The sequence below is a fragment of the Rhinatrema bivittatum genome, chromosome 8 (genome assembly GCF_901001135.1).
Source record: "Rhinatrema bivittatum chromosome 8, aRhiBiv1.1, whole genome shotgun sequence".
Taxonomy (NCBI): domain Eukaryota; kingdom Metazoa; phylum Chordata; class Amphibia; order Gymnophiona; family Rhinatrematidae; genus Rhinatrema; species Rhinatrema bivittatum.
Genome location: NC_042622.1, coordinates 77,432,657 through 77,459,082, shown reverse-complemented (window position 1 = coordinate 77,459,082; position 26,426 = coordinate 77,432,657). Strand labels below are relative to the sequence as shown.

Sequence of the window (26,426 nt, the reverse complement as noted above, 5' to 3'; positions counted from 1 at the left end):
CACATGCTTAACCCCCTTGAGAAAACGGGCGACATCTGGTTGTCCTAGGAGAGACAGAATCTGAGTGATGGAGGCCCCGGAAGTATGAATATCACGCTTGGTGCACCAGGCCTCAAAAACCTTCCAGACCCGCACGTAGGTTGCAGACATCGAGGTCTTTCTGGCCTTCAGAAGAGTAGACACTATGGCATCCGGGTATCCTTTTCGCCGGAGGCGACGCCGTTCAAAAGCCAGGCCGCAAGACAAAAGCGTTCTGCCTGGTCGAAAAATACTGGACCTTGATGAAGCAATCGAGGGAGATGACTCAGACGAATCGGGCCTTCCACTGCCAGGTGGAGCAGATCTGCGAACCAAGGACACCGTGGCCACTCGGGAGCCACCAGAATGACGGGCCCCCGATGACGCTCTATTCTCCGAAGGACCTTGCCCACTAGGGGCCAAGTGGGAAAGGCGTACAGAAGAATGTGTTCCAGCCAAGGGAGCACTAAGGTGTCCACTCCTTCCGCCCCTCGCTCCCGCCAACGGCTGAAGAACCGGGGAGCTTTGGCATTGAGAGCCGTGGCCATGAGATCCATCCGTGGAGCCCCCCAGCGGATCCGAAGGAGGTGCATGGCGTCGGAGAGGGACCACTCCCCTGGATCCAGATGCTGACGACTCAGATAGTCGGCTTGAATGTTGTCTACGCCTGCGATGTGGGACGCTGCTAGACACACTAGATGCTTTTCCGCCCACGCCATGAGGCGGCATGCTTCGATGGACACGTGCCGGCTTCTTGTGCCCCCCTGGCGATTGATGTATGCTACTGCCGTCGCATTGTCCAACAGGATCCTTACTGCTCGATTCCGAACCAGTGGCAAAAAGTGAATGAGCGCCAGGCGCACCGTCCTTGTTTCCAGGCGATTTATCGGCCAGGATGCCTGTTCCGTCGTCCACCGACCCTGCGCTGATTGCAGTTGGCAAACCGCCCCCCATCCGGATAGACTGGCATCGGTGGTGACCACCACCCAATGCGGTGTTTCCAGCGAGGTACCCTGGGCTAGGTGACACGGATCCAGCCACCAGGTCAGACTGTCCCTGGCTGCCTGAGGGAGGGGCAGTACCATGTCGTAGTCCCGGGAGACCGGCTTCCAGCGAGACAGAAGAGCAGCTTGCAACGGGCGAAGATGTGCAAAAGCCCAGGGGACAAGGTCGATCGTGGAGGCCATGGTCCCCAGGAGCTGCAGGTAGTCCCAAGATGTGGGTTGTGGTAACCCAGAGAAGCGCTGGACCTGCTCTCGGAGGGAGTGGGCCCTGTCCTGACGCAAGAAGACCTTGCCCTGAAGTGTATCGAAGTGTGCTCCCAGGAAGTCCAACTGCTGCTAAGGCGTGAGGGAGCTCTTGGCAAAATTCACTACCCAGCCCAAGGACTGGAGGAAATGCACAACCCTGGAAACCGCCATCAACCCCTGGGAGAAGGACTTCGCTCTGATGAGCCAATCGTCCAGGTATGGATGGACCAGGATTCCCTCCCGTCTCAGAGCAGCCGCGACCACCACCATGATCTTTGTAAAGGTCCGCGGAGCTGTCGCCAGCCCGAAGGGGAGGGCTTGGAATTGGAAATGGCGATCAAGGACTTTGAAGCGAAGGAACCTTCGGTGTGCCTTGAGGATAGGGACGTGGAGATAAGCCTCTGTCAGATCGAGGGAGGCTAAGAACTCCCCTTGGTGTACTGCCGCAATCACTGACCGCAGAGTTTCCATGCGAAAGCGGGGGACCCGTAGGGACTTGTTGATCTCCTTGAGGTCCAGGATTGGACGGAAGGAGCCGTCCTTTTTGGGCACGATGAAGTAAATAGAATAGTGACCCGAGCCCACGGCTCAAGAGTCCAAGGTGTGTTGCACTGCCAACCTCTTGAGCGCGGAGCCGCAAGGAGAGAAGAGAAATCTGTCCCGTGGACGTCGGGCAAACTCCAAAGCGTAGCCGTTCCTTAGTATGTCGAGGACCCACTGGTCGGAGGTGATGCGCACCCACTCCTCATAGAAGCGAGAGATCCGTCCCCCGATCCGTGGGGTTGAGGAGTGGGCAGCTTCAGCATCATTGGGTAGACTTAGACGAGCCCCCCTGGCCCGAACCGTCCCTCGCGGGCCTGCGGCCACGAAAGGAACGCTGCCAGGACTGAGACCTGGAGGTCGGGTACCTGGGTCCTTGTCCCTGCTGTCTGTACCCGCGGTAGCGACGCTGTTGGCCTCGGTAACGGGCCCTGCTGGCAGTAAAGGACCTGGAGCTCCGCTGCCGGTCTTCTGGTAACCTGTGCACTGGGTTCTCCCCCAGCGACTTGATGAGCTGGTCAAGGTCCTCCCCGAAGAGATACCTGCCCTTGAAGGGTAGCGAGCCCAAGCTGGACTTGGAGGAGGTGTCCGCCGCTCAGTTGCGTAGCCATAGAAGACGCCTGGCAGAAACCACGGAGACCATGGTCCTGGCCAAGATGCGGAACAAGTCGTAAAGAGCGTCCGCTCCATATGCAATGGCGGATTCCAGACGGTCCGCCTGCTGAGCCTCCTCCGGTGGCAAATCCTGAGATGTGAGGAGCTGCTGTACCCAGCGCAGACTTGCCCTCTGCGCCAAGGAACAACGGGCAGCGGCGCGAATCCCCAAGGCTGATACCTCAAAAACACGCTTGAGGTAGACCTCCAGTTTCCTATCCTGCAGGGCAGTGCCCCCCGTCACCGGGATCGTCGTCCTTTTGGTTACTGCCGACACCGCTGAGTCCACCTTCGGGACTTTGATCAACTCCAGGAAATCCTCCGGGATAGGATATAACTTTTCCATGGCTCGCCCGACCTTGAGGGACATCTCTGGCCAGCTGCAGAAAGGTCAGATGTGTGGGAAACGCTCTGGTGAGAGGACGCAGCCCGGCTAAAAGAGGGTCTCCCTGCTTGGACGAGAAGGTGACCACTGGAACAGGCGGTGCTGGAGGTTCAGGTGGAGGGTCGAGATCTAGCTCCTGGAGAATCATAGGAATGAGGTCCTGCAATTCCTCCTTCCGAAAAATACGCATGACCCTCGGATCATCGCATTCAAGCTGCGCCTCCAGGGCTGGGTCATCCGGAGAGGGAGGCGAACCACCCCCTGGGACCGGGTAGGGATCCATACTCCCACTGGGAAGCGGCGCACGATGGGTCCCAGACGCACCATGAAGGGACCCCATCCGCATCCCGGGTCCCCTGGGGTAGCACTGGCAAGCGTGGCACCTTGGCAGGAGGAGGATCCGGACTGAGCCCCGTCGGAACCTCCAGGCGCTGAAGATAGGTGTTATGCATCAATAAAATAAACTCTGGAGAAAACTGTGGGGGACCCCGGGGGGGGGGGGGGTGGGAGAGGCACAACCGGGGGGCTCTGAGCCCCAGAGGCCCAATCGGGGCCAGAAACGGCGGTTCCCCGCCATCCGAATCTTCTCATTCCTCCCCTGTCTGCTGAAATGGCTGTGCAGTAGCTTTCAAAATGGCCGCTGTTCCCGCCAAAAACGGCGGGGGGCCGACCCCCGAGAATCGGGTCGCGCTGAGGCGCGAGCCATGAGGGTGTCCCGCGTTCCAGGGGTGCCCTCCCCACCAGGGAGGCACCTGGAACAAATGCCCTCGCGAGAAATTCTAGTCCCCGGCTCTCCACAGGCAGAGCAGCGGGCCGGCCGCGGCATGGAGCAGCTGGGGGGGGGGCGGAGCGAGTCGCACGGGCAAAGAGGCAGAAACCGCGAAGTGCAGGGAAAACCCCTGCTGTGCTCCGGCGTCCTAAGGAAGCAGCAGGGAAATAAAACCTCCCTGCTGCAGCGGCCCTGGGGAATGGAGAGGAAGAGGCTGGCACCACCAGCTTTCCCCACAGTGCTATCCAAAACTCCCTGCAAAGTACAAAAAACGGGAGAAAAACCACAAAATGATAACTTACCCTGGCAACAAATGAAGCACAGGAAAGGAAAGAGGCAGGAAGAATGACGGAGAGTGTAAGCAGCCCTGCCTGCAAGCCCTCGATCAGACCTCTCACCAATCAAACTTTTTTTTTTTTTTTTTTAAATAAAACTTTAGAAAGCAGCTTGATCCAGCCCAGCAAGAGACACAAAAAGCCAAAAAGAGCAAGAAAGCCTGTAAGGAGGGGGAAACTCCAGATTCCCCTACTCTCATCTGCTGGAGTCAGAGATATACTGAACTCCTGTAGAGGGTGCACTAGTACTTAAGGCAGCACCCTCTGAAGTCTTGTCTGACTCCATCTGCTGGACGGGGGACATAACCCACTGTCTGGACTGATCCTGGTACGTACAGGGAAATTAGCAGGTAAGAACCCCAGTTTTCCTTATTTAGCCAAAAGTGGTAGCAATTCATAAAAATTACTTTTGCTTTTCTTTTATAGACTGCTTCTTCCGGCTGGGAGAGATGACCTTTGCTCTGGCCGACTTTCAGCAAGCTCTGGAGCTGAAACCAGAGGATCAGAGTGTGTGGACCAGAATTGGCATGCTGTATAATGAGTTGGGACTGCAGGAGCAGCAGAAAAAGTGAGCATAAGCTAGAGAGGAGATAGGAAGGCATAACGCTCCAAGTCACTAATGAGTGCCTGTGTATTGTTGAGATTGCAGGAACTACCAACAGGCAGAATCTCACTTCTCCATGGCTATTGAGAAGCAGACATATTTGCCACAGTACTACAGGAATCGGGCCAAGGTGCGCCGCTGGTTGCAGGACTATAGGGGTGCCCAGCAAGATACTTCCATCGCTGACCTGCTAGAATCTGACACTAAACAGGTGCCTATCCTGAGGGGAGTTGAGGTATAAGCAGAAAAGGAATATAAGGTGAATCAACTCATGGGCTGAAGGTCATAGAACCTTCTTGCAGCTAACAGCACGACTGTATCACAGCCACTTAATGCTGTTTTCACTAGATTTGGGTTGATTAGTTTAGAATACAGTCTTGAAGTGTAAAGTTTGACCTGCTTCTGGTTCTCTTTGTAGGCTATGCTTGTTGTGACAGGCTTATCAGCGAAGTCTAAACCAGAGCTTACCAGCGGTGAAGTGGTTCAAGTTGACAGCATGATTTTGAACCAAGCTCTTCTGTCTAATACCCTGCTTCCAGATTCTAGCCAATATGATGTTGGATGGAAAGAACATGAAATACAATCTTTCCACAGTTTTCTACACCGGTAATTTGTGCACTGAACTGTTTTTTTTTTTTAAATGCCTCCTGCAGGGAAAGGAGCTGGAAACTCCCCCACAACCAGTGCTCCTGCACCATTCCCTTCAGCTTCTTATCAGGGAGAGGCTGGGACTGTAGGAGCTGGTAGCTGTTGCCCTATTTCTCCCAGTAGCACTTGCTACTGGGAGAAATAGGGCCTACAAAAGCAATGAGCTGCCCCCACAGGGAGCATGCCTGCACCATTCCCTATGGTACTCCTGCTGGAAAAAAATGGACTGCAGCTGCTGTACCTCCTCCAGCTAGTGTTCCTGCACCATTTCTTACAACATGTCCTACTGGTAGAGCTGGGGGACTATAGAAATTGTGAGTGCCTCCACCTCTAGCATACTGGTACCATTCCCTAAAACACTTTCTGCTGGGAGAAACGATGACTGTAGGAGCTGTAAGCTGCCCTCATAGCCAGCAACCCCTGCTGGGAGAGGCTTCCACTGCTAGAACAGCAAGCTCCTAATGTACTGTGCTCCTGCACAGTTTCCCTTGGTTCCACCTGGTGGGACTGCAGGAGCAGCTTGCTCCCACCATAGCCAGCACTCCTGCATCATTCCCCACTGCTCCTCCTATTGGAACTCAGGAGCTATGAGATTCTCTACCACTCTCCACTCCCAGTACTTTAAGCTAAAGCAGTGCTGAAGAATGTGCAGCTGTATTCCCCCACCATAAAGCAGGAAAACATGCTAACGAAGGACTTTCTGTGTGTGTACAGCCTATGCTGAGGATTTGAGATTATTACTTAATGCTTTGTGCTATGGCTTCCATTTACTTCCCTAGGAATACCCCCCAAGAGCAAGAAGAGGCATCTGCTCAGACTAGAGAAGCACAAGACTCCCTCTGTCACTTCAAGCCTTCTATGTTGGAGGACGAGTTATGAGAGCACACTTCACAGTCAGAAAACGTAAATGTGGGTCACTTTGTCGCATGATGATATGGGGGTGGGGGGAGGCAAGGTTGCAGGGAAGCAAGAGAGTTTAATGTGCATCAGATTTGGCCAACAAACCTGTAAATTATTAATGATGAAGACTGCATTCTGACTTTTAGCCAGCAGTCACAAGAATGCGTAACCTGGAAAAATAACTTCAGTTACTAACAACACAGAGGATCATTTTCAATAAAGTATTGTTCCTTTTTTTTTTTTTTATGGCAGATGAACTTGTCAGGTCCTGAAAGGTTTCCAGGAACAGAAGCCTGCAACAATTGGTACAGGTCTGCTAAGGCAAAGCGCAGCCAAAGAATATGCACTGCTGGAAGATATTGGGAGTCGGTGTGGGACCTCACTAAAGAAAAGGAGACATGGGTGAGCAGGTTTCTCCTCTGTCAGATTTGGATATTGAAACATCTGCACCTTCTGATCACTGGAAAACAGGATTGTGTAAAACATTCAGCAATAGTTTATTAAAAATTGTTAAAACAGAATAATAGTGATTTCATTTTGTGAACAGTTTTATATTTATAATTTATTTCTGCAACTACAGCATAATTAGCCCTTCTATAGCTCCTCTCACTTTGTAAAATGCATTTCAGTTTTCCTATTTAGCTCTTCAGGAGCATGTAAACAACCATGTCAGAGGTAGCGGACCAGCAACAGTTCTGGCATAGGAAAGAGCTGCATTTTCACGCACAGCTGAATAAACTGAGTCAGAGGGAACTTCTATCTATAGTCTGGGTGATTTCCTCATGTATGGTTCAATATTTTCTCCTCCCTATATATTATGTAAAGAACTATCACAGAATCTCCACCCCTCCAAGACATGCAATGTGCAGTCTAGCTAAGCTCTTACTGGCCCAAGGAACAGAAGAGATCGGCTCCCATCTCTTCACACATAACCAAAAGGGCTGCAGAAGCCTGAGCCAAGTCAGTAATGTACAAACAAGGACAAAACCATAACTAAATCACAGGCTTCTCTGTTTCTTACCCTGTCACTAAGCTTTTGATGGATTGGCTCAGTGGGGAATGAGGTAGTACAGTATATACAGGAGCTTCTGAGCTTGTCCACTGCTGTAAGCTTCATCACATTAGAGATTTCTTGCAGGGCAGGATAGTGTACATAAAGGAAAAATTAAATGGAAGTCTAAAAGCTGGTTTGGTCCTAGCTAATGTTTGGATCAGAGGTTCACAGTAAATGCCAAGCTAAAAGACACCTTTAGCTGGCAATGTTTGGATGATCCAAGCTAACAATGTTTGAAGATCCAAGCTGAAGGGGTTGCTTGCTGGGACCTGTCACGTGAAATCCTAAAGGGCTCAGTATTGACATGTTGGCAAAGTCCAAAGTTCAAAGACAGAGTGCTAGCATAGATATATGTCTGCCTGATTACCAAACATCGTCATCTTATTGGCTCACAAGTGATGTCACTGACCTTCACTAGGCAAAAAAGAAACTGACAGCAACTTCTATTTAGCTGTAGATAACCTTTGCACACCTTGGCCTCAGTTCCTCAGGATGTGGCAGTCTGCATTAGCATTCCCATCCTCCGAGAGGCCCGAAGCAGGATATTTTCTCACAGTGTTTCAGAGGTGCTTGTGCTGCAGCATGGTTAATGCCACAAACCCGGTCTATGAGTACAGTACTTTCACAAAAAGAAGTTGATGCGAGAGGCCACAGTTTTGCAGCCTGTGGCAGAGAAGAGCTGCTCCTCCTCAGGAAAGTAAGTAATGCTGTCTATGACAGACTGGAGAAGGGTGGCCTGCGGCAGTAGGCCCTGTTGCTTCAACTCGCTCCTCACACATTGTTTGATATGATTCCGTTGCAGTGGTAGGAAAGGTACAATTAAGTCAATAAGCTGTTCATCAATGATCTGGGACTTCCAAAATCCATCTGCAAGATAGAAAATTCAGTCATTCAGCCACTCTAGAAGTGCAGCAAGGAGTGAACAAATGTATTACAAATGACAATAAGTCTGCTTTTATCTCTTGCCCCATTCTAAACCAGACAGTTTCCTTTAGCTCTTAGAGCTAGGCTCTTTTTTTGTCCTATATCAAATGACAAATAGAACTTAACAGCAGGAGCCACAGTCACCCATGATTGTGTGGCCACTTTAAGAGCTGCAAAATTCGTCCTTTCCTGTGGAATTGACCAGTTCTGGCCAAATTGCCACAGAAGACTGGGGGTCAGGACATACCTAGCACAGACATAACACTAGCAGCAGTTGAACATGACATGGTGCATTCTCCCAGGACAAAGCAGGATGGTAGTCCTTACAGATGGGTGACATCATCAGATGGAGCCCTGTCACGGAACACTTTTGTCAAAGTTTCTAGAACTTTGACTGGCACACTGAGCATGTCACTAACTCTGTGGCCACAAGGGGTCCCCCTTCAGTCTCTTTTTTTTCCCCTCGAGCAGTTGCCTCGCAGTTACTGGAGCTCTGTAGGAGTTTTTTTCCCTCATGGAAATTTTTGAAGTTATTCTTCCAATTTTTCCCTGTCCCGGGGTCCCCCATCGCGCACCGATTCCTCCGATGTTCGGTAAGTCTGCTTCACGCTTTTGCGGTCGGTTCCCCGTGGTTCACCTACTGGTGACCAACCGCACGCCGCCTCTTTTTATCATGGCGACCGGTTTTCGGAAGTGCCCCAAGTATCCGCAGACTATGTCCATAAAGGACCCACACGTTGTATGTGTCTTGTGCCTCGGGCCTTCCCCTGACGTCCGTCGATGTCCAAGTGGTGCCCAGATGACCCCCAAAGGCCGGCGTGCCCGCCTGGAAAAGATGGAGCACTTGTTTGGATCCAAGCAATTTGCCCCATTGACCCTGGTGCAGGGTGCATTGAATCGAGAGGGGCCATCTGCCTCGCAACCCTCTCCATCGATGTCCCGACAAGAGGACCGAGGAGTGGGAGATTAACCTTCGCCGGCATCGACCCATTCCAAGGCTTCCGCATAGTCATCCTTGGCGCCGGAGGACCGGGCCAAGCACTATGGGAAGCATTGCCGTCCAGTGCCGGCACAGATACCTGAGCAGCATCGGCCCCGTCCGAGCTGCCTCCGAAGAGGCCCTGGGGAGAGAAGCCCCCATCCTCCTCTGGACCCGGGACCCAGAGGCTTTCCCCACCTATACTGGTGACGGGCACAGAGCCCCCACGGATCCCCGTGGACATACTGGTGACGCCTAGCCTGCCTCCTACTCTTGGGTCATTTTTTTCCCGCACCCGCCTTCTGAGAGGAGTTGGAATGCATAGTCCAACAGGTAGTGCTCAATGCCCTTCAGGGTTTTCAGTCACCACCGACGCTGGCTCCCATACCGGCATCGGAACCGGCGCCCTCCATGTTGGCACCCTTTTTGGAAATACTGGACGTCCTGCTCGGTGTTCTGCCAGCGCAGCCCATATCAGCGAGGCCTTTGGTGCCCAACCAACCACCGGTACCTCCTCTGGTCTCGATCCCGATTTCGGGCTCCTGAGAAGAGGAAGATACGGCTCCTGGCCCATCTCCACGGAAGGAACCACTGATGCCAGATCCCGTCCCCAGACCGTGGGGTCTCCTGGTGCCCCGGCGTTCCTCCCAGGTCCCGGTACCACCATTGTCTGTGCCCCCTCACTGTCCATCGGTGCCCGCGCCCCGTACTCTAGACTTTAGTCTCTCTCCTCGACCCAGACACCCTGCTGGTGAAGAAGAGCCTCCCTATGATCATTCCTCGAAAGCCTCCGAGGAAATCCTTTCAGAGCCCTCTCCCCCGGAAGAGAGGCAGTGCTCACCTCCAGAGGATCTCTCCTTTGCCATTTTCGTCAAGGAGATGGCAGAAACCATACCCTTCCAACTTTCAACAGAGGAAGATGCCCGCCACAAAATCTTGGAGGTCCTACAGATTGTTGGCGCTCCAAAAGAGGTCATGGCTATCCCAGTACACGAGGTGGTTCTTGACTTCCTGCACTGTCTTTGGGAACATTCAGGTACTATGCCTCCGGTCAATAAAAAGACCGATGCCACTTACCTAGTGCAACAGGCCCTGGGTTTTCAGAAAAACCAGTTGCCCCACCAGTCAGTGGTGGTAGAGTCAGCCCAGAAAAAGGCCAAGAGGACCCACCCTCACTCCTCCGCTCCACCTGGAAAGGACCAGAGAGCCTTAGATACCTTAGGTCTACAGGTTTTCCAGGGTTCTATGCTGATTGCTCACATAGCGGCATACCAGCTCTACATGACTCAATATAACAGAAACCTCTGGAAACAAGTCCAGGAGTTCTCGGAAACACTGCCACAGCAGTTTCAGGAGTGCCTGGATTCCATCCTCCAAAAGGGATTAGAGGCCAGAAAATACGAAGTAAGGGCGGCCTATGATGCCTTTGAAACAGTGTTAAGGGTCTCGGCAGTGGGCATTAGTGCCAGAAGCTGGGCCTGGCTCAAAGCCTTAGATCTTCTCCAGAGGTGCAGGAGAAATTAGTTGACCTCCCTTGTACAGGAGAGAACCTGTTTGGGGACAAGATTTGGGATGCAGTGGCCCAACTCAAGGATCACCACGAGACCCTGTGTCAACTGCCCACTACCACCTCTGATGCCCCCCTCAGCGACCCATAGAGGTCCACATAGGGATACCAGGAAACAGTTTTACAAACCACGGAGAAACTATCCTACAGCATCCCGTGCTCGTGCAGCTCGGTCCTCCCAGAGAGGCCACCCTCGCCAGCAAAGGGCAGTTATGGAAATGCTAGCTCCCCAGCCTGTTCCTGCAGCTGGTTTTTGACATGCATCCAGAGAACAGAAGCCAACCCCCTCTGCCTGCACCATCCAACCCACCTGTGGGGGGGGGGGGGCACCTATGCACTTTGCCGTCAATTGGCTCCCAATCACCACCGACCGATGGGTACTGTCCATCATAGCCCTCGGGTACCACCTAAAAACTTCCTCGCTGTTCCCCCAGACTCCCCACCCTCCCTGGCGTGGAGCCTGGTTGATCATACAGATACCCTTGAGTTAGAGCTCTCGGCCCTGCTACAGACCAGAGCTGTGGAACCGGTTCCCCGAGCTCAGCGGGGGCAAGGGTTCTAACTCCCACTCTTTTCTTATCCCAAAAAAAGACAGGCAGCCTCCGTCCTTTCCTCAATCTTCGAGCCTTAAACAGGTTCCTCTGCAGAGAGTGGTTCAGAATGGTGTCCTACTACCACTCCTGCAGTGAGGGGAATGGTTCTGCTCTCTGGATCTACAAGACACTTACGTGCATATTGCGATTTTTCCTCATCGCAAATACCTGCGGTTCATGGTTGGACACAGTCACTTCCAAAACAGGATTCTCCCCTTTGGACTCACCTCCGCACCCCAGGTATTCACAAAGTGCCTGGCAGTCATGGGAGCACAGTTGTGCCGAGACGGCGTACATGTGTTCCCGTATCTGGATGATTGGCTCATCAAGAGCTCGTCCAAAGAGGGAGCCCTTCACTCCCTCCGTCCCAGCAACTGTCCTTCATTGGAGCAGACCTAGACACCACTGTGGCCAAGGCGTTTCTCCCCAACGAACGCATAGCCAGCCTGGCCAGCTCCATCTGCCACCGGCGGACAACCTCTGTCCATCTGCTCCTCAAGTTGCTGGGTCACAAGGCATCGTCTGTCCACGTCACCCCCAATGGCCCGCCTAGCCATGAGAGTCATGCAATGGACCCTGCGTTCTCAGTGGCGCCAAGTCTCTCTGAAACTCTCAGCACTGGTCCAGATAACCACCCCACTCCGGCTCTCCCTTGCCTGGTGGATGCAGAAATCCAACTTGAGCAAAGGGCTTCCTTTTCAGCCCCTGGCGGCTCAGGTGACTTTGACCATGGACGCCTCCACCCTAGGCTGGGGCACCCATGTCAACGGCCTACACACACAAGGGATGTGGTCGAGAGCTGAGGCGACCTGCCACATCAACTTCCTGGAACTCCGGGCGATGCGGTATGCCCTCTACGCATTCCAGGACTGCATGTCCAACAAGGTCATCCTGATCCAGACGGATAACCAGATAGCCATGTGGTACCTGAACAACAGGGGGGCAAGGGCTCTTAGCTGCTCTGCCAAGAGGCAGCGCAGATTTGGGCCTGGGCCCTGTCGCATTTCATGCTACTGTGAGCCACCTACCTGGCAGGCACAAAGAATGTAGTGGTGGACCGCCTCAGCTGGACATCCCAGCCCCACGAGTGGTCACCGGGTAGCGAACAGGATCTTCCGCCCGTGGGGTCAGCCAGATGTCAATCTTTTTGCGTACTCGCAGAACCACAAAGTGGACCAATTCTGTTCCCTACACAGGGACCAAAGGACACCAACCGTGGACGCCTTCGCCCACGCTGGCCTACTATATGCGTACCCTCCGAATCTGCTAATCGGCAAGACTTGTGAAGCTACAGCAGGACAGAGGCTCCATGATCCTCAAAGCCCCGCATTCGCTGCGTCAGGTCTTGTTTCCCATTCTCCGTAACCTCTCTGTCCAGGAACCAATTCACCTAGGTACCTCGCCCGAACTCATCACGCAAGATCAGGGCAGGCTACGCCACCCAAACCTCCAGTCCTTGTCCCTGACAGCCTGGATGTTGAAAGCCTGATACTTCAGTCCCTCAACCTTTCTACTAATGTCTCGCATGTCCTAGTAGCTTAGCGAAAGCCTTCCACGCGGAAGTCATATCAGGCGAAGTGGAAACAGTTCTCCTCGTGGTGCATGGAAAAAGGCCTTGACCCCTTCTCTTGCCCCATGCCAAGGCTTTTGGACTACCTCTGGTACCTTTTGGAATCCAGTCTACAAACAAGCTCAATTCGGGTACATCTGAATGCCATTAGCGCCTACCATCGAGGGGTGGGCAATACCCCAGTCTCAGTGGAGCCCTTAGTGGGGCGCTTCATGAGAGGTTTACTACAACTAAAGCCTCCACTGCATCCTCCTGTTGTGGCCTGGGACCTCAACATAGTGCTGGTGTGGCTCATGTGGCCTCAGTTTGAGCCCCTGCGTGTTCAAGCACCTCGCTTGGAAAGTTTTCTTCCTCGTGGCAGTTACTTCTGCTCGCAGAATCAGTGAGCTGTAGGCCCTAGTGACCTACCCGCCTTATACGAGGTTCTTCCATGACAGAGTGCTACTGTGCATTCACCCTAAGTTCCTGCCTGAGGTAATGACTGACTTCCACCTAAATCAGTCCATTGTGTTGCCCAATTTCCCCCCCCCCCCCAAGGCCACACTCCCATCCAGGTGAGCGGGCTCTACATACCTTGGACTGCAAGCGTTCTCTCGCCTTTTATTTAGAGCGCACCGCAGCCCACAGGCAGTCCACCCAACTCTGGTCTCCTTTGACAAAAATAGACTGGGAGTTGCAGTGGGCAAGCAGACCCTCTCCAATTGGTTGGCGGACTGTATTGCCTTCTGTTACCAGCAAGCAGGCCTTCCGCTCGAGGGCCAGGTGAAAGCCCACTCAGTAAGAGCCATGGCAATGTCAGTGGTGCACGTCCAGGCAGTCCCTATCACCGAAATCTGCAAGGCCGCAACATGGAGTTCCCTCCACACTTTTGCAGCCCATTACTGTCTGGATAAGGACGGTCGACAGGACGGTGTCTTTGGCCAGTCTGTCCTCCGTAATCTGTTTCCTGTATAACAACCCAACTCTTTCTACTTAGGGCCCATGTGATGTTCAGGCTGCCCCCTTGTTGCCAACAGCACCCCTGTTGTGCTTGTTGCACATTGTTGGGTATCTGTTGGCCTCTTCTATTTTGGGGACAGCCTGCAGCTTGCTATTCACCCATCTGTGAGGACTACCATCCTGCTTGTCCTGGGAGGAAGCAAAGTTGCTTACCTGTAACAGGTGTTCTCACAGGACAAGCAGGATGGTAGTCCTCACATATGGGTGACGTCAGTGGACAGAGCCCTGCTACGGAAAACTTTTCTGTCAAAGTTTCTATAAAGCTTTGACTGACGCTGGCATACTGAGTGCACTGAGCATGCTCAGCCTGCAATTATCCCTGTGACCACAAGTGTCTCCCCTCAGTCTTCTTTTTTCCGCTCTGCAGTAAGCATAGCGGTTAGGAGCTCTGCGAGAAATTCCTCACAGAAACACTTAAACTTTTACTTCACAAATGTTTTTTTCCCTGTGCGGGTCTCCCCTCGCATAAGTTTAATCGACGCTCGGTGAGTACTATGCCCTGTTTTTCGGTCTGTTCTTGTCACCTCACTACAGTTTCCCCGGCCTACCAACCGAATTGCGGCCTTCCCTCTCCCTATGTTTTCACAGTTAGCCCCACATAGCCTGCAAGTGTCCTCCTGTGACCCTCTGCCTGATTATTAGCGCTAGTGGGATAGGGACTTCCACGGTTACCGTTGCCGCCAGGGCCCCCTGCCGAATTCATACCTCAATACCTTCGTGCAGTCAATGCCCCCATGACTACCGTCGGTACCCCCTTCCAGGCCGTCCTGCCTTTTTCGACAACATCGACACCCCTCCCCCGGCGGTCTGTCGATGCCATCGATCGCAGCATTTATTTTTTCAGTGCCATCAATGTTTTCATCCATGGTGCTGATTTTTCCATCGGTGTCATCGATGCCCGGGCGGATGCCATCAATGCACACCTCGGTGTCCTTGGTGCCATTGATGCCCGGGTCAATGCCCAGGTCAGTTTCATTGATGCCATCGATGCCCAGGCCGGTTCCGTCGATGCCCGTGGCCATGCCACCGATGCCGTTGGCGCCCGTTTCCATCCATCGATGCTGTCAACGCCCACATCGTTTTCCATCAGTGTCCTCGTCATTTCTATCGATGCGACCATCGATTCAGTCGAGGCCGGTATCAATTTTCCGATGCCATTGATGTCTATTCGATCTTTCGATACCTACACCGATGCCGTTGGTGCCTCCATCATTGTTATCGTTACTCTGCCCGGGCCATCGATGTTTTTTCAGATATATATTTTGACGATACCCTCGAGGCCGCTCCATGCCGCCATCGATACCGTCAATACTGACATAGCACCTACACGCAACGCCCTTGCCTAAACACAGTGCTCCATGCTTGGGGTTTTTTACTAAAGCCCCGTATCACCCTACGACACTACATAGTGCCAGGAGCGAGGGCGTCCACCTCGGCGCTGGGGAAAGACCGGGCCGAGCACCGTGGCACTCACTGTCACCGGCATGGTGACCGTCCGCCACCAACGCCATCCAGCACATCGGTGCTATCCTCCTCTGTGCTGGAGAATGCCTGGGCCGAGCAACATTGCTACTGCTACCGTCACTGTTCCACACAACGCTGGCAGTCCTCCGTGCTCCAGAATGACCGGACTGAGTTCCGCGGAATTCTGCGCTGGCGTCACGATACATCGAGCCGCTGCAAAGAGGGCTGGGTTCATGAGTCATAATGGCTTCCCGGTACCAGAGGCTTTCCCCACCAACACCGGTGCGGGGTTCTGACCCTCCACAAATTACTGTGGTAGTGCCAGACACGCCCAGCCTGTCTCCTCTGTACCTGAGCTACCATACCAGGTTACAGAGTTGAGTTGGACGTGTATGTCCTTCAGGCTATCCCTTGATGACTCCTGAAATCCACGGAGCCATCAATCTTCGCCGGCTCGTCCTTCTACGATCCATGACGGATGGTAAGTACTCTAATCCCGCTTCAGCGACAATCCCATTGAGACCTGTTCTCTAAAGCAGTCCATATGGTTTGAAAGGTTCTAGGTCGTCTGGCCTTCTAAGAACCATAATTAGTGTCACATATCGCTATTGCCAGCTATGTCGGACACAATACCAAGAGAACCTCTCTACCAATCATTTGGGATTACAGCAAGACATCCTCCCGTTGTTAGCAACGGGACTCTGTACTGATTAATACTCTGGTTTCTGGTTCCTAATTAAGGACCGAAATTCCAGATGCATTCGCTGATCTGCTAAACACGAGATTCAGCAAACACTGTCTCAATTGCAAGTCCACCTCGAGACCTGGCGATAGGTCTCAATGTTTTCTTGTATAGCACACAGAAATGCGGGTACGACTTTTACCGCTCACGCTCCCGTGGGAGATTACATGATATCCTGATTATGTCAGCCCTGCCAGTTGGACACCTCCTGGTCTCTCAACTTGCCGGATATCAGAGTGGCCACCCCACTTTGTACCAAGGTTCAGGGTACAGTCCCCTGGACGCTACAAAGCGCGGGGGGGGGGGGGGGGAGTTTTAATTTCACTATTCTTTCTTTCAACAGAAAGTAGTTACTCTCTGCCCATCCTGGACCTCAGAAATATCAACTTTCTTCAGAAGGTGCAGGTAAAATGGTATCTCCCGTCACCATGCTTCCATACCGCAGTAAGTAAGTTGCCTCTCTCCTCTATTCTTTCTGTGTGCTTCATGGTGAAGCACATGGTGAGTCAACAATATTTCAATCCCAAGCTCTGCCGGTTGCACCAGCTTCGGTAACTTGGGTATTTCATTAAATCACTAGCAGTGACTGCTGTTTCTCTACGGAGTAAAACATCATTCACGCTTTTCCTGGCATGGACAGCTGCATAACAGTCAACCCAAGCAAGGAGCTCTACCTTCTTCATGACTCACTATAAATCTATTATCTGGGATTGCTGTTCACTACCATAAATCCCATATAGCACACTTCTGGACACCACAGTCACAACGAACTTCCTGTCCAACAACCGCACAGACATTCTGACAAATTCCTATATGTCTTTGCGTGCATACACCATAACCTCAGCCCCTCAATTCTTTCATTGTTGGGCCACTGCATTTTTTCACCATGCATTTACTCATAGGTCCCAAAAACTTGCTATGAGTAAGATTCAGTGAAATTCAATTAATCGGTGGACCTAAGCTGTTCAACCACTATCGTCCCTGATCCATATTGCAGATCTAGAGCAAAACCTAGACTGGTCCTGCTCATACTCGCATTTACTCAGGGTTGCAGAGTTCAAACTAACATCTTTTCAACCCAATATGCGTCTCTTCCGATCCATGCAGAGTTTCACATTAACTTCCTGGAGCTTTGAGCCATGAGTTATGTCTTTATGCCTTACAATACTGCCTATGCAGCAAACCTTTGTGCATACAGACAGACAGCATAGTGACATTGTGGTATTTCCAACACACAAGCACGCACAACCTCTTAGCTGCTCTGCTAGGAAGCTGTGCAGCTCTACTCTTGGCCCTTGCTCACTCCATGCATCCCCGGGCCACTTACCTAACAGACTTACTGAACGCACTAGCAGACCTTCTCCACATAAGTTTCCATCCTCTCGGATGGTCTTGGATTATATGTGTAGCAAGGAATATCTTCTAGCGCAGAGGTCAACCGAACTTGCCTTCTGCATCTGAATCAAACCATACTGTGAACATATTCTACTCCCTACACATGTCTCCAATGCGTTCCCATGGATGCCTTTGCTGCAACAAAGGCCTCTTATATGTGTCTCTTTCGATGCCTCTCATAGCCAGCACCCTTATTAGGCTGCACAGGGACGGGGTTCACTGTTCTCAGACCCACGCCCTGGCAGAGACCAGTATGCTTTCCCATACTTCTCAATCTATCACACCAGTAACCAATTCGCCTTCTCACAGGTCAGTCTCATATCATGAACTCACTGATGTTCTCAGGTACTGGTAGCGTCTCAAAAAAACCTTCTACACAAAAATCTTACCATTCAAAATGGCATGATTTACCACATGTCGTAAAAAAAAAAAAAAAAAGGGGGGGGGGGGGGTTTACCCCACTCTTTTCTCTTACTCCCTCGGATTCTGCTCCCCAGACATCCTCCACATGGGTACGCCTAGATTCCAAATGGCGTACCACTTGGGAGTGGGGATACCCGATTAACGGTTCAATCCCTTCTGAGTCAGCTTACCATGGGTTATCCACTGATTAAGCCGTCTCTATTTTTACTGGTTATGGAATGGGGCCTATATATTAGTGCTTACAAGACTCATGCATTCCCCGGTCGAGCCTTGCCATTCCTCTCACGTAACAGTCTGCAATGGGAAATTCTTTCCCTCGTAGTCATCACTTCTGCCAACAGGGTCAGTGAGTTCCACACCTTGTTACATACTCACCCTACCCTCCGTTCCTCCGTGACAGAGTGGTTTTACGTACTCAACTTCATATCCTTAAGATAGACGCAGCATCTCACCTTACTCAGAATATACTCTGCCCACTTTTTCCCAACACCTCTCTCTCACCAAAGCGAGAGGGTTTTCTACTCCTTGGACAGTAATAGTGCACTTGCATTCTATCTAGACCGCACTACACTCCATAGGAATTACACCTAACTCTTTCCTCCTGTGGCAATAGCCAAGCTGCGAGTTCCAGTGGGCAAACAGACCTATTTCCTCCTAATTGACGGTGTGTATCTCTTTTTACTACTAACAAGCAGGCATTTCACTACAACACAGTGTGTAACCACACTCTGTTAGGGCCGTACCAGCCTCAATAACTCACCTTCGGCCGGTGCCGCTTGTACATATTTGTAAAGCTGTGACCTGGAGCTCTCTCCATACCTTCGCAGCCCATTATCGCTTAGATAAGACTGGTCGGCATGCTTCCATGTTTGGCCAGTCTGGCTACTCCTCTTCTTTTCGGTTTAACTACCCAACGTCCTTCCACCAACCCGTTAAGGATTTCAGGATGCCCTCCTTACCAAATTCCACCCCCGTCGTTGCGCGTTTTGCACGTCTTGGGTGCATTGGGTACATTCTCGGGCATCCTCAGCTCGGTACTCACCCATATGTGAGGACTACCATCCTGCTTGTCCTGTGAGAAAGCAAGTGTTGCTTACCTGTAACAGGTGTTCTCACAGGACAGCAGGATGTTAGTCCTCACGAAACCCACCCGCCATCCTGCGGAGTTGGGTCTACATATGTTTTATTATCTTAGTTTCGCTTGCGCTTTTTGCTATAAGATGAGACTGAGGGGAGACACCTGTGGTCACAGGGATAACTGCAAGCTGAGCATGCTCAGTGCACCCAGTGTGTCAGCATCAGTCAAAGCTTTATAGAAACTTTGACAGAAAAGTTTTCCATAGCAGGGCTCCGTCCACTGATGTCACCCATATTTGAGGACTAACATCCTGCTGTCCTGTGAGAACACCTGTTACAGGTAAGCAACACTTGCTTTCTCCCAGGACAGCAGGATATTAATCCTCACAAAACCCGCCCGCCACCCCGCGGAGTTGGGTTCGCTTACGTTTTGTTTTATTTTTTCGCTCATGCTTTTTGCTGTAAAACGAGACTGGGTTCCATCTGATGATGTCACCCATCTGTGAGGACTAACATCCTGTTGTCCTGGGAGAACATATGTTACAGGTAAGCAATTCTGCTTTCCTCTTCTTCAGGTCCCCTCAGCCCTGGAAGAGAAGCATTATTGGTGGTAGTGAAGACAGAACATTGCTTCTGGCACCTGCCTACCCACCTTCTCTCACCCCCCATGGCTGGAAAAAGGAGGAGGGTCCCATCCTCCTCCTCAGTTGCCGAAACCTGAATATTATGCTTTGAACCACATTGTTCAAAGCGTGACTCAGAGCCCGCAGCAGAGGAAGATAATGATGCTTTCCTCCATTTTCCAACCATGGAGGGTGAGAGAATCGGGGGTGGGGGGGGGGAATTAAATGAACATGAGTGTGGGAGGAGAAAAGAGAAGGAGATTGAGAGATGGGATCATGATGGGAGTCAATGAGAGTGAGCTGGGGAGAGAAAGAGGATGAAGAGTTTGTGGGAGTGAAGGGAGGGTGAGTGGGGGTTGAAAATCAATGACAGTAAGTTGGGGAGAGGGCAGGAGTTTGAGTGAAGGGACTGTGGAGAGAGGGAATGAATAAGGGAGAGAGTGAAATTACTTCAACCTGATAAATTTCCTTTCCTCTAAGAGAGGAAAGAAAGTCCACACAAGTGGGTTGTACACTCCAACCAGCAGATGGAGAAGGAGCTCAGATTCACCGAGGTCACTCCTATATAGCTCTGCACAGACATCAGCTTGCTAGTATTCTCTTCAAAAGTCAGTTGTGGACACTAAACCAACTCAGCTTTAACATGAATTCCTTTATGTACCCAGATCAGTTCAGGCTCCTGGGTTTTGCATCCCTGCCAGCAGATGAAGACAGAGAAAGTTTTACTGACACTGCTACAAAACCTAGTGTGCCATTTGCAGTCACTCAGTATTTCTCTGTCTCCAGGAGATGGTAGATGGTATAAAACCTGCACTCTGGAATGGATTAGGGAAAAAAAATGAAAAGAAAAAAATAGACAAGATAGAAGTTTGGAAGGGACCTTCCAGGAGGTTGTCCTGGACAGGCCAGTCTTCCTGGTCGAGGTGGCAGAGCAAGGGGTTGGTGACCCTTGATTATTGTTCCTCATACCCCTACTGATCACTGTGGATCAAGCAGCCGGCTCTGCCACGTTCAGGAAAGTCTGTTCTTTTAATCCTTGTCGGGGGCAGTAAAGTTTGTTTAAAAATAAATGAAAGAAAGAAAGATAGATGACAGACACACACACACACGCTCTCTCTCACATGTGTACACACATACTCTTACATCATCATCCCCTCCCTCCAACCCACCAATATCCCCTTCTCTGTTCCTCCCCCCAAGTACCAGTATCTCTCTCTCTCTGTGTCCCCATTCCCTTCCAAGCCAGCACCAGAAGTATCCCCCATCTATTCCTGCCTCCACTTTTCTTCACACTTCCAAGAACTTTTACCTCTCTCCTCCAGGAACATAGGACATCACTAACATCCCTTCCCTGTGCCCCAGATGCTTTCTTTCTTGCTTCCCTCTCCTCATCCTGACACTATCAATCTCCTGGGCTCAAGTCACCCTCCTTCCCGAAGCCTTTTCCTACCAGGTAGCCTACACTGCAATGCTGTTTGAGCCGATCTCCTCCAAAGCCGTTGCTGTGGTAAAGCCTCCCCTTTCACTTTCTCCCTTTTGGTACTCATGGCTGTATTTGCTGGGCCCTGTTGTTTTTCTTCAAGAAAGCAGCTAGCTTCAGCCACAGTACCCATTTTGCTCTCTGTACTGCCTCCCCTGCCTCTTCTACGGCACATGCATAGCTGCAAGTGTCTCTGAATGCCACACTGGAAGCGTTGTTACTTTAGGGAGGCAGGGACGTTGTGGCAGGCACAGCAGTAGCCGTGGCATAGAAGTCCTCAGTGTGGCTGGAGGTAGTGGTGCCGATGCAGCAGCGCCCTTCGGGTCTGGCAGCTATGGCCACGGCCATAAGCTAGCTACAGCACTGCTTGGTATTGTGGTACTCAAGGAGAAAGCCAACTGTTATATTTCAGCTTGTTTTGTAACAACCCTGCCCATGACAGGGCATTCATCAAGAACCTTTTCAAAAGTCAAGCCTGCCATGAAAGATTCTAAGATTTAAAAACAGCATCTAACAAGTGTCAATCCTTACTAACAGGACCTTCAATTTAAAGGATAATATGGAACTTACGGTGCGGATTGTCAAATACTGCCTTAGAAATGGCCAGATTCAGATCCTGTAACTCTATATCCTCCCGGTCCTTTCGAGCATGCCAAAAATCAAGAGTCACACGGTTAATCTGCTCCCCTCCAGCATTGCTAAAGAGAAATGAAAATGTCAAATAGTGAGATAAAGGAAGTCACACCTACTAAAACAATGCAGACTTAACACACAGGGTAACCAATATCGATGCAGTCCCAAGAGACTCAATCCTAAGGTAATTTTACTGTTGCTCCAAGAAAGGGAAGCTGTATGTTTCACCTACCTTATAAAAAGGAAGAGGGCTTTCCTATAGTTGGTGCCATACACAACCCAGGATGGACCTAAGAATGGGACAATCACATCAATAAGACCTGGGTGCATTTTATCCATTTCATCAAAGAGAAAGATAGATCGGGCACAGATGCTAAGGTTCCCCTGGATCCAGCGTTTCAGGTCACCCTATAACAGTAAAGTTCCAACACCAAATCACTACAAATATTTCTATATTAGTCAAACGTTTGTGTCGGAAATTCCAGGTCACTGCATGTACTCACCTTGTACTGCTCAATGCGCTCTGCGTGAGGAAAGTGCAGGATCGGAGAAAACTGGTGAACATATGGACTGCGACCACCATCCAGGTACAGATGCTTTAACAGTAGCGAACTGACGTAGGTTTTACCAGTGCCGGTCCAGCCATGGAAGGACAGCACCAGCGGTTTCAGAGGCTCCTCCAATTCCACAAAGTCTGACACAGCTTTAAGCAGCAGCTGCCGGGCCAAATGCTGCCCGAACACGTTCTGTGCCAAGTCACAGCCCAAACCTGTTGACACAGAAGCACCAAAATCTGTTACACCAGAGGCAGCAGCGCACCCTCTGACGACCCCATATCATCCTCCCTGCCTACGACCCGAAGTCTCTCACCATCGAGATCGGGTCGGAAATGACACTCGCAAACATCAGAGAAGCTGCAGCGAAGAGAGCGCAAATCCCAAGTGAAACCGAAGCCAGAGGCGGAGGACAGCAGCAGTAGCCACAGTCCTCCCAACAACTCCATAACTACCGCGGCTGAGGGCACGACGGTAATCAGAGTCTTTAAAGATACTTCCGGGTTACACGACCCGTCTAAAGCTTTGAACTACAGCCCCCAGGGAACGACGCGAACGACTATGGGAACAGAGCAGAAAGGGACATACCAACTACAGGAGCGGAGCTCAGAGTACTTCCGGTTCGCGCCGAGCCTCTTGACAGACCCAAGCAGAAAGGTCATTCTGGCCATTGCACTGATTTGCCCGCATTTAAAACCCTCATTTTCAGGCCATCGTGCGCTTAGGCTAGCACACAGGTTAACCCGTGGTTGGACGCATGTTTTGGATATCTGTTCCTAACCCCTGATGCAATAAAGGAATCAGCGCGTCCAAAACGTCTGTCCAGAACAGCAGGTAGCTAATAGTGCTCCTCACATGTAAATGCCATGTCGATAAGGCTATTAGCTAGTACCCCCTAATATAAAAAAATAACCATGCGCTTGATGCACTCATTTTAATCTTCAAAAATGAACACCAGCCCCGGAGCTGGCGATAAATCTTGAGATGACCCAAATCCTTACCAGAAAAGCAGTTGTGGTTCCTCCGACTTAATATCATTGCAATATTAAGTCAGAGGAGCCACAAAAAGCAATATTAAGTCAGAGGAGCAACAAAAAGCAACATGAAAAAAAAAGTAATAAAAAAAAAGTTTTGACGGCAGTCAGGTCAGGAAAACAGACACTCAATTTACATGCGTCCATTTTCCTAACCCATACCTGTGCACGTAAAATTGAACATCCGTTTTCCTAACCTGTACACAGCCACTTCTGGGCGCCCAATGCCAAGGAGGTGCTAGGGATGCACTATTTCCCCATGTTCCTCCTTTTTAACACAGCTGCTCATTAGCCTATTGCATCACGTGCCCAGAAGAAGTGGATGACTGCACTTTAGGAAAGAGGGCGCTCAATTATGAGTGCCCATTTTTCACATGCTGATATTGCATCAGTCTATGAGTATAAACTTTACTGTCAATACAGCAAGAAGTTTTACGTTCAAAAACTGAGTGTTAGACAGGACAATGCAGAAAGGTGTGTTGAGAGGAACGCATGTTTTAGCCTGCATTTTTGCCCCCATTTCCATGGGAAAAACTTCTGTTGCAGGAAGGAGTTATGCGCACCTCAACGAGAGTAATACTCAGCACCCTTACAGACCGATGCAATAAGACACGTGGTAAAAGCACCCATTTTCTAACGTGTATACAACCACCTCTCCTGGGCACACAGTGCTATGTTAAAATGAGCTGTGTTAAAAAGGATGCGTTATGGGCGCTATACGCCACGAGGAAAGATGGCTGCTTAAACCCGCTGCTACCGAAACCATCCACCTAAATCACTTGAATCGGCAAGCATCGCCTCACCAAAAGAGTGCTAAAGCTCGCAGAAAATATTTACTAAAGATAGCCCTAATGGCCACGAAAAAAAAAAGTGAGTTACAAAAGTTTTCTTTCACAAGATTGGCCACGGAATCTAGAAAAGCAGGGACTGAGATAGCTGACTGCATGGCGGGAGAGGGGGAAGGGATAGATATGGAGGCCCTGATACTCTCCCCGCAAGCAGCGACGGATGCAGCACATTCTTTAGCTGACTTCCCCACTAAGTCGCTTATGCGAGAATGGTTCATGGAACTGAGAACTGAAATTTTAAAAAATAAGACTGATTTATTGGCATCCTTTGCCAAGCTCCGGGATGACTTTTCAGGCCTCAAACATAGAGTTGATGATATCGATACCCATGTTGAGGAACATGACGCCACTATTCATGAAATAATACAACATAAAGACGAAATAACTAAAGAATTCTCAATGCTCACTGAAAAAATAGAAGTCCTGGAGAATCGGTCGAGAAGACAAAATATTAGACTCAGGGGCTTACCAGAAACTGCCAACTTTGCGGATAGCATGGCCACAGCGAAAGCATGCTGCACTCATATTCTAAACCACCAGCCGGCTGGGAACACAGGAAGCGTTGAAGAGGTGGCCCCCATTATCCATATCGAATGGGCGCATAGGGCCTTAGGAGCCCGCCGAGATAATAGGCCCCAAGATATCATCATAAACTTTCAAAGTTATACCCAAAAGGAACAAATCTTGGAAGTCGCTCGCACAAAAAAAAACCTGGAGCTGGCAAAATGTTGACATCGCAGTTTATCAGGACCTCGTGAGGAGCACGCTGAAAAAAAGATATGAGCTCGGGTGGCAACGGAAACGCTCCGCCATGCAAATATTAAATATTGATGGAACTATCCTTTCGCACTGTCCTTCCAGCACGCCGGTAAAATTTACTGGCTAAAAACGATGTCAGACGCCATTACTATTTTTCAAGCGGCAGGTCTTGACCTTGTGCTTCCTGTGGCACCAAAAGAGAAGCTGAGGGCACGGGTTCCCCAAACCCCGAAATGGCAAAGAGTGGACAGATCTGAACGACATCTCGCTCATCGGACGAGCACATCGCAGGAAAGTTTGGAGGACCAAGGCTGACTTTGAGCTCCATCTTATGACAAGAATAAGATGGTAGGTCAACAAGCCGGGACAGCAGAGACCGAAAATAAAATCTGGAGAGAGACAGTCAGCACGCTCTCGAGTCTCGAGGGAGACTTTTGCATAGGATTGTGCTGCAGACAGTTTCAGTGTTTCATTTTTTCTATAAAGTATTGGATTCAGGGGACAAATGTTTATTATTCATTGTTTGAATTTTTTGCATAGGTGGGGGGAGGGTGGGGGAAAAGGGACCTCTTGCACGACATGGCAAGGCCCCATGAGAGGGGATCCGAGGTGGAAGGCAAATGGATCCTAACTGGAGAGGGGTGGATTATTAACCCGCATTACATCTTATGTGCAGATGCTATTGTGTTAACACATTACACCGTCGCCCGAATGACATAGTGAGGGCAAAGGTAGCGCCGGCGCCATTTTGAATATTGGCAATACGGCCCGCGTGCAGGAGGTCGCTCCCGGACCCCCGCTGGACTTTTGGCAAGTCTTGTGGGGGTCAGGAGGCCCCCCCAAGCTGGCCAAAAGTCCCTGGGGTCTTACAATACAATACAAATGCCCCTGACGATAAATCGGGGGCATTTGTATTGTATCGTGCACTCTAACGATTTTGGATGATTTTAAAATTATCTGACGATAATTTTAATCGTTCAAAAACGATTCACATCCCTAATATGTAAGTTTGATTGTTGGTTTAGAGAGTATTGAGTGTACATAATACGTAATTCTGTGACAGTGTCTTGGATCACAAAACTGGTGGTTAGATATCTAAAGGCTATTTTTGAACTGTTTATTCGTTATAGATATGGAAGTGCAGAAGGTTTATGAGTCCTCGGTGTGGTCCCAGTTCAAATGAATTCAAGGCATCTTAAGGCTGTACATAGCCTATCGTTTTTTAAGTCAGTGTGGGTCTGAGGTTGAGACGGAGTGACAACGGGTTGGATATGAGTTTGAGATGGATTAAAAAGAGAGCAGGGTGGTATCGCTTGGATTAATGGTGATAGTTCACAAGGAATAAATGGTTCATTATAGGTAGCATGAGATAATATAATATGTGACGAATGTTACTGTATTTATTGTCGTTTATAGAGTCCTGCACTATGGTTTAGACCACACACAGTATATATATACGTATCAATGAAGAATTATCCCTGAGCTGTGATTCAAATGAAGAAATGTTTCTACCCATGAGAAGACATCTGCATTTGAATATTTATTCATAGATGATTTAAGTTTGTAATATATTTGCTTGGAAAGAATTGCAATTCCCTGAAGAAG

General features: G+C 50.3%; 2 protein-coding genes across 10 annotated transcripts in view; one reads left to right on the top strand and one right to left on the bottom strand.

Annotated features, from left to right (window-relative positions):
• Positions 1–6,496, top strand: part of TTC16 (tetratricopeptide repeat domain 16) — a 131,220-nt gene extending 124,724 nt beyond the window's left edge. For 5 of the 7 annotated variants that reach the window (XM_029611039.1, XM_029611038.1, XM_029611040.1 and 2 more), the window contains 5 exons: positions 4,378–4,519; positions 4,601–4,766; positions 4,974–5,161; positions 5,983–6,106; positions 6,356–6,496. In XM_029611039.1, the coding sequence (XP_029466899.1) occupies positions 4,378–4,519; positions 4,601–4,766; positions 4,974–5,161; positions 5,983–6,082 (596 nt within the window). In that variant the 3' untranslated portion in view covers positions 6,083–6,106; positions 6,356–6,496. Of the gene's footprint in view, positions 1–4,377; positions 4,520–4,600; positions 4,815–4,973; positions 5,162–5,982; positions 6,113–6,355 lie in introns of those variants that run through there. The other 2 variants (XM_029611041.1, XM_029611042.1) reach the window with 2 other exon arrangements.
• On the bottom strand, positions 6,319–24,609 carry TOR2A (torsin family 2 member A). Of its 3 annotated transcripts, none has more exons than XM_029611045.1 (5): positions 24,532–24,609; positions 22,130–22,395; positions 21,859–22,034; positions 21,564–21,691; positions 6,319–8,024 (listed from the first exon to the last, which is right to left on the bottom strand). In XM_029611045.1, exons 1-5 carry the CDS (start codon positions 24,557–24,559, stop codon positions 7,780–7,782), a joined length of 843 nt encoding a protein of 280 aa, XP_029466905.1. In that variant the 5' UTR covers positions 24,560–24,609; the 3' UTR covers positions 6,319–7,779. The 3 variants fall into 3 exon arrangements, with proteins under 3 accessions (XP_029466905.1, XP_029466904.1, XP_029466906.1); XM_029611044.1 differs by lacking the exon at positions 24,532–24,609 and adding an exon at positions 22,497–22,673; XM_029611046.1 differs by lacking the exon at positions 24,532–24,609 and having other exon boundaries at positions 21,859–22,064; positions 22,130–22,269.
• Positions 24,610–26,426: the final 1,817 nt, after the last annotated feature.

What these genes read in the sequence shown, in the direction of transcription:
- TOR2A (XM_029611044.1), bottom strand. Translation starts at nt 22,629, where the DNA reads ATGGAGTTGTTGGGAGGACTGTGGCTACTGCTGCTGTCCTCCGCCTCT. An exon ending in AGCGCATTGAGCAGTACAAG is followed by an intron (nt 22,035 to 22,129) that starts GTGAGTACATGC and finishes TTACTGTTATAG; the next exon opens with GGTGACCTGAAACGCTGGAT. An exon ending in GCCCTCTTCCTTTTTATAAG is followed by an intron (nt 21,692 to 21,858) that starts GTAGGTGAAACA and finishes ATTTCTCTTTAG; the next exon opens with CAATGCTGGAGGGGAGCAGA.